Source organism: Piliocolobus tephrosceles, unplaced genomic scaffold (assembly GCF_002776525.5).
Source record: "Piliocolobus tephrosceles isolate RC106 unplaced genomic scaffold, ASM277652v3 unscaffolded_36374, whole genome shotgun sequence".
In the NCBI taxonomy this organism is placed as follows: Eukaryota; Metazoa; Chordata; class Mammalia; order Primates; family Cercopithecidae; genus Piliocolobus; species Piliocolobus tephrosceles.
The window spans coordinates 2,513-10,135 of NW_022320281.1; the positions used below are offsets into that span (position 1 = coordinate 2,513).

Below are 7,623 nucleotides of genomic sequence, written 5' to 3' on the forward strand. Positions count from 1 at the left end.
GCAAATCAAAAACAGGAATTTGACTTTTATTATCTTGGGAGAAATAGGAATAGAAACATGTATAAAAAGTAAACTTTTTTTTTTACCAAGAATAAATTGCAGTAACAGGTTAAGACTCTGGGTGTCGCTGTTCACCAATCGGGGGAAAAGACAAACCAGAAATTTAATCAGAATCACAAGATTTCTGCAGCACAAAGCACTGGCTCTGGAGCTGTATGAAAGCTTCAAGCGGAAGCCCTGAGAGCTCCGGCTGTGAATGCACTTTATTTTGGACCCAGAAGATCCTGGGGCTCCTCAGGCCTCGACAGAGGGAAAACCAAAGCACAGGCGACTCCGCGGCGGGGTTGTAATGGCGACGCCTCCTGCTAGCCCAGACCGCACCCGGCTGCTCCAAATCTGCCTTCTCCTGGGGATTCTGGGGGAAATTAGGGCCGAACAGATCCGCTACTCGGTGTTTGAGGAGCAGGAAGAAGGCTCAGTGGTGGGCAACATCGCCAAGGACCTAGGGTTGGCGCCCCGGGAGCTGGTGGAGCGCGGGGTCCGCATCGTCTCCAGAGGTAGGACGCAGCTTTTCGCCCTGAACCCGCGCAGCGGCAGCTTGGTCACCTCGGGTAGGATAGACCGGGAGGAGCTCTGCGACAGATCTCCAAACTGTGTGACAATACTGGAGATTCTCCTAGAAGATACAGTGAAGATTTTGCGGGTAGAGGTGGAAATAATCGATGTTAATGATAACCCACCCAGTTTTGGGACAGAACAGAGGGAAATAAAAGTTGCTGAAAATGAAAATTCTGGGACGAGATTTCCTCTTCCTGAAGCTTTTGATCCGGATGTAGGGGTAAACAGCCTGCAGGGTTACCAGCTCAACACAAACGGTTACTTTTCCCTGGACGTGCAAAGCGGGGCCGATGGGATTAAGTACCCAGAGCTGGTGCTGGAACGTGCTCTAGATCGCGAGGAAGAGGCAGTTCACCATCTCGTTCTCACCGCTTTCGACGGAGGTGACCCGGTTCGCTCTGGCACTGCCAGGATTCTCATAATACTTGTGGATACCAACGATAATGCTCCCGTGTTCACTCAGCCCAAGTATCACGTAAGTGTTCGTGAGAACGTTCCTGTAGGCACTCGGCTACTCACCATAAAAGCCACTGATCCAGATGAAGGAACCAATGGAGACGTGACGTATTCTTTCCGGAAAGTAAGAGACAAAATATCACAGCTATTTCAGTTAAATTCTCTGAGTGGGGATATAACAATATTGGGGGATCTAGATTATGAGGACTCTGGATTCTATGACATTGATGTAGAAGCCCATGATGGGCCTGGCCTCCGGGCTAGAAGCAAGGTACTGGTGACAGTTCTGGATGAAAATGACAACGCACCAGAAGTCACAGTTACATCTCTCACCAGCTCAGTCCAGGAAACTTCTTCCCCGGGTACAGTAATTGCACTTTTCAACGTGCATGACAGTGACTCAGGAGGAAATGGCCTAGTCACATGTTCTATTCCAGATAATCTGCCATTCACACTTGAAAAGACCTATGAAAATTACTATCGGTTGTTGACACACAGAACACTGGACAGGGAAGAAGTCTCAGAATATAACATCACTGTAACTGCAACTGACCAGGGAATTCCTCCACTGTCTACAGAAACTTATATTTCACTGCAGGTGATGGACATCAATGACAACCCACCCACTTTCCCTCATGCTTCCTACTCTGCCTACATTCCTGAAAACAACCCCAGAGGAGCCTCCATCTTATCTATGACTGCTCAAGACCCTGACAGTGGTGACAATGCCCTAATCACTTACTCCCTGGCCGAAGACACCTTCCAGGGTGCACCCCTGTCCTCCTATGTCTCCATCAACTCCAATACTGGGATCCTATATGCACTTCGCTCCTTCGACTATGAGCAGCTTAGAGACCTGCAGCTATTGGTGACAGCCAGTGACAGTGGAGACCCTCCACTCAGCAGCAATGTGTCAGTGAGCCTCTTTGTGCTGGACCAGAACGACAATGTCCCTGAGATCCTGTACCCCACCTTCCCTACAGATGGCTCCACTGGTGTGGAGCTGGCACCCCGCTCCGCAGATTCCGGCTACCTGGTGACCAAAGTGGTGGCAGTGGACAGAGACTCAGGCCAGAATGCCTGGCTGTCCTACCGCCTACTCAAGGCCAGCGAGCCGGGACTATTTGCAGTGGGGCTGCACACAGGCGAGGTGCGCACCGCACGGGCCCTGCTGGACAGAGATGCGCTCAAGCAGAGCCTTGTAGTGGTCGTCCAGGACCATGGCCAGCCCCCTCTCTCGGCCACCGTCACACTCACTGTGGCTGTGGCCGACAGCATCCCAGATGTCCTGGCTGACTTGGGCAGTCTCAAGCCTTCAGCAGACCCAGACGACTCGGGCCTCACACTTTATCTCGTGGTGGCAGTGGCCGCTGTCTCCTGCGTCTTCCTGGCTTTTGTCATGGTGCTGCTAGCACTCAAGCTGAGACGCTGGCACAAGTCACGCCTGCTTCACGCTGAAGGCAGCAGGTTGGCAGGCGTGCCTGCCTCGCACTTTGTGGGCGTGGATGGGGTTCGGGCTTTCCTGCAGACCTACTCCCACGAGGTCTCCCTCACCGCAGACTCCAGGAAGAGTCATCTGATCTTCCCCCAGCCCAACTATGCAGACACGCTCATCAGCCGGGAGAGCTGTGAGAAAAGCGAGCCTCTTCTGATAACTCAGGATTTACTTGAAACAAAAGGAGACCTTAATCTTCAGGTGAGTCAATCTTATAATAGATCATACCACACTGAAATATAGACAGAGTTGTGTAAATGTCTCCCATTATATATGTAATATATCAAATAAAGGGGCCTCTTTTAATATTTTATTGCTGTAAAGAGAACTGGTGGATGACCCTTCAGTAATGACCAACAGTCTTTACCACACAAAAATGTTGTTTATTATCCTTTTTGGTCTTCATTCAGTTGTAGTTTCAGCCAGAATTTTCTAATTTTACAACTCTAAACCATCTCATTTCCTTAAATGTCCTTTTCTGTGCTGGGTGTGGTGGCTCACACCTGTAATCCTAGCACTTTGGGAGTGTGAGGAGGGTGGATTGCCTGAGCTCAGGAGTTTGAGACCAGTCTGGGCAACATGGTGAAACCCAGTCTCTACTAAAATACAAAAAGTTAGCCGGGCGTGGTGGTGCACACCTGTAGTCCCAGCTACCCTGGAGGCTGAGACATGAGAATTGCTTGAACCTGGGAGGCAGAAGTTGCAATGAGCTGAGATCATGCCACTGTACTCCAGCCTGGGTGACAGAGCAAGCCTCTGTCTCCAAGAAATAAAATAAAATAAAGTAAAATAAAATAAAGAATAAATTTCCTTTTCCCTTAGGTGTTACTGCAAAGATACAAGAGACCTGTGAAATAGAAGGCAATTGTGTAAATTCACGTTTACAGTATTCTTTCTCATGAAGTTATTGTTGGATCTGCACTGAGGATTTTTTAATTTCCTATTTTTACACTGTACCATGCTTTACTTGAAGTTTACTTTTCCTTCCTTGAAAGGGTATTTTGCATTATAATAGGCAACATCAATTTAAGAATACTGGCAACTTATGAGTTTAACTTTTAGATACAACTTTAACAGGATATTTTCTCAATGAACTGTTATATTTCACATATTTTCTTGTTGCTGTTCTGAGATGCACCAGCAGTGACTATGTGTGATTCCTTCGGTGCACTCCTGTGATTATGAGAAATATTTCAAAGTTAATTTAACTTATATTTACGTAGATTCTAGAAGTAACTTTAATAATTTTTAAATTGCCTATCATGACATCACTATTGAGACTTTCTTGATTTCTTTTGTTGTTGTTGTTGTTGAAAAGATATATATATATATTTAGAATTAAGCAGCTGGACTCAGTTTAGATGATACCAATTTTGTTGGCAACATCCAAAGCATCGTAATCAGGAGCCGGTCGAACATATGCCTTTTTCTCTCCATCAGGCCGAATCAGGGTGTTGACCTTGACCACATCAATGTCATAGAGCTTCTTCACAGCCTGTTTAATCTGGTGCTTGTTGGCTTTAACATCCACAGTGAACACAAGTGTGTTGTTGTCTTCTATCTTCTTCATGGCAGACTCAGTGGTCAGCGGAAACTTGATGATAGCATAGTGGTCAAGCTTGTTTCTCCTCAGGGTGCTCTTCCGAGGATATTTGGGCTGCCTCTGGAGTCGCAGTGTCTTGAGCCGCCAGAAGGTGGGTGATGTGCGGGTCTTCTTTTTTTGTAGCTGTGGACACCTTTCAACACTGCCTTCTTGGCTTTTAAAGCCTTCGCTTTGGCTTTGGCTTTAGGAGGGGCAGGAGCTTCCTTCTTCGCTTTTGGTGCCATCTTGTGAAAAGGCGAGACTTTCTTGATTTCTAAGGAAAATATAAGTTTTTGGAGTCTTTTCTCTTCTCATCATGTGAGCCTCTTTCAAAGGTTGAGTTACTTGGGTTCTGGACTGATATGATTTATGCTGCTTAGTAAGTTGGCCTCATCCCTATTGCTACAAATTGCTATCAGATATTTCTGTCACCATGTGGCTCTGGGATTATTTTATATGGGGGAAAATATTTTGTGTGTAGGGGATATACAACACTTTTGTTCTTTGTGCTTTCATTTAGTTCTGTGAGTTAATTCAAAATTCATGAATGTATATGCTTACACAAATTAGTGTAATTTGATAACTGGAAGTCGTAGTGACAGACTGTGGAATATGCCTCAATTTGATTTACAAAAGAGAGTTTTAGTTTCTACATGGTTTTGTATTCATAGAAAGTTGTGGTGCAATACATAGAGTAAGCTGGAATATGATATGCAGTTACCTGGCTTGGTGAGCAGAAAGCAGAAATAACAAGTGAATGTTGAGAGACAACTCACATCTGAGGAGAGATTGTTTAAAGTAATTAAGCCATAAAATATAATTTGAAAATGCTCAATTGGCCTGAAACTGTGTCAAGCATATTCAGGTGTGGGCATTAGGAATATGTTCCAGAATGAGAGTGCCACACGTTTTAAAGGCCTAGGAAAGCAGTAGATAATTTATAACCTAAAATCAAAATTTTTTAAATATGTGTTTTTGTTAGAATGTGCAGTGAGTTTCTTTTAGTAAATAACAAGGTTGATTAAACAAATTGTTGTATATTCATATTATGGACTACTAGATAACTATATTATGGGCCACTAGATAACTATAAAAATAAATGGGAAAGCTCTCTGTGTACTGATATGATCTTTAAGGTATAACAAATATAAAAGCAATGTGTAGGACATGGTATGTTGTATGCTTACATTTGTGTAAAGAAGGAGACAGAATATTTATAAAAATCCGTTGCACTATATAAAACGTATCTCCAGAAGGATACCCAAGAAACGTTAACACTCATTTCCCCTGTGAAAGCAATTCTCCTCATCTAAAGCAGGGATGAATGCACCTTTTGAATTTGGAACTATATGAATATTTCACATATTTAAAAACAAATGAAGACTTTATAAATTTAAAAAAAAAGAGGAAGAAGAAAAGAAAAATGTTCTTAGCAAACATTTACAAGCCATTGGTGCAGTTTCCTGAGAAAACCTCTGAGCGTCGCTGTCGGTCAAAAGAACGAAGAGAAGATCCAGAGAAGCTTTTGGGAGCCTCTTAGAGGGGAACTTCCTCCACAAACCATCCACGCAGAGGAGGCCAGTATACATTCGGAAACAGAAAACAAAATCAGGAAAAGTGACCTGAGCCCGGATTCTGCCATCCTCGGAAGGCTTATTCCTCCTATGGGCAAAGGAGCAAAGGGAGCCCGAGGGAGACAGAAGATGAAGGCGAGCGCAGGGAGGTACGGGCTGGTGTGGTGGCTGCAGGTACTGTTGCCCTTCCTGTTGTCTTTGTTCCCCGGGGCTCTCTCAGACCAGATCCGCTATTCAATTCCAGAGGAGCTGGCCAAAAACTCGGTCGTAGGAAACCTCGCCAAGGATCTGGGGCTCAGCGTCCGGGACTTGCCTGCCCGGAAGCTGCGGGTTAGCGCGGAGAGAGAATATTTCACAGTAAACCCAGAAAGCGGGGACTTACTTGTGGGTGACAGAATAGACCGAGAGCAGATATGCGGGAAGCAGCCTCTGTGTGTTCTGGATTTCGATACTGTCGCTGAAAACCCACTAAATATTTTCTACATAGCAGTAATTGTGCAGGATATAAATGATAATACCCCACTATTCAAACAGAGTAAGATTCATTTAAAAATTGGCGAATCCACTAAGCCAGGTACAACATTTCCACTTGACCCAGCCCTGGATTCAGATGTTGGTCCTAATTCACTACAAAGATACCACCTTAATGACAACGAGTACTTTGATCTCGCTGAGAAACAGGCTCCAGATGGACGTAAATATCCTGAGCTGATTCTAAAACATTCTCTGGACAGAGAAGAGCACAGTTTCCATCAACTGGTCCTCACAGCTGTGGATGGTGGAGACCCACCTCAAAGCGGCACGACCCAAATCCGAATCCAAGTCACGGATGCCAATGATAACCCTCCAGTGTTCAGCCAGGATGTGTACAGGGTCACCCTGAGGGAGGACGTGCCCCCGGGCTTCTTTGTGCTTCAAGTGACAGCCACTGACCGGGATGAAGGCATAAACGCGGAGATCACCTACTCCTTTCATAATGTGGACGAACAAGTCAAACACTTTTTCAGCTTAAATGAAAAAACAGGAGAAATCACGACAAAGGATGATTTGGATTTTGAGATTGCAAGTAGTTACACTCTGAGTATTGAAGCAAAAGATCCTGGAGATCTAGCAGCCCACTGCAGTATCCAAGTTGAAATTCTTGATGAGAATGATTGTGCACCTGAAGTTATTGTGACTTCAGTATTTACTCCCCTACCAGAGGATTCGCCACCAGGAACAGTCATCGCCTTGATAAAAACGAGAGACAGAGACTCTGGAGAAAATGGAGAAGTTTACTGCCAAGTGTTGGGAAATGCCAAGTTTATTTTGAAATCTTCCTCAAAGAACTATTACAAACTAGTGACAGACGGCGCCCTGGACCGGGAGGAGATCCCAGAATACAATCTCACTATCACAGCCACCGACGGAGGCAAGCCGCCTCTCTCCTCCAGCATAATTGTCACCCTGCACATCTCCGACGTCAACGATAATGCCCCACTTTTTCAACAGACTTCCTACATGGTTCACGTGGCAGAGAACAATCCTCCTGGCGCCTCTATCGCTCAAATCAGTGCCTCTGACCCTGACTTGGGCCCCAATGGCCAAGTTTCCTACTCCATCGTAGCGAGCGACCTGGAGCCGCGGGAGATTTTATCCTACGTGTCCGTGAGCGCGCAGAGCGGGGTGGTGTTCGCGCAGCGCGCCTTCGATCATGAGCAGCTGCGCGCCTTCGAACTCACACTGCAGGCCACCGACCAGGGCTCACCTGCGCTCAGCGCCAACGTGAGCCTGCGTGTTTTAGTGGGCGACCTCAATGACAATGTGCCATTGGTGTTGTACCCCGCGCTGGGGCCCGATGGCTCCGCCCTCTTCGATATGGTGCCACGCGCCGCAGAGCCCGGCTACCTGGTGACCAA

At 46.0% G+C, this 7,623-nt stretch overlaps 2 protein-coding genes and 1 pseudogene across 2 annotated transcripts; 2 read left to right on the top strand and 1 right to left on the bottom strand.

The window, feature by feature from the left end:
• The first annotated feature begins 256 nt into the window (after nt 1-256).
• On the top strand, nt 257-2,812 carry LOC113222922 (protocadherin gamma-A4-like). The gene has a single exon (XM_026452497.1). It carries the CDS (start codon nt 257-259, stop codon nt 2,810-2,812), a length of 2,556 nt encoding a protein of 851 aa, XP_026308282.1.
• A 1,114-nt stretch (nt 2,813-3,926) lies between these two features.
• LOC113222920 lies at nt 3,927-4,396 on the bottom strand (annotated as a pseudogene).
• Nucleotides 4,397-5,787: 1,391 nt separating this feature from the next.
• LOC113222921 (protocadherin gamma-B2-like) lies at nt 5,788-7,618 on the top strand (the record flags this gene model as incomplete). The annotated part of the gene is made up of 1 exon (XM_026452496.1): nt 5,788-7,618. A coding segment is annotated over exon 1 (1,803 nt), but the record flags the coding sequence as incomplete, so codon positions are not given.
• Nucleotides 7,619-7,623: the final 5 nt, after the last annotated feature.

Excerpts from the sequence above, each read along its gene's own strand:
- LOC113222922 (XM_026452497.1), top strand. The coding sequence starts at position 257 with ATGCACTTTATTTTGGACCCAGAAGATCCTGGGGCTCCTCAGGCCTCG.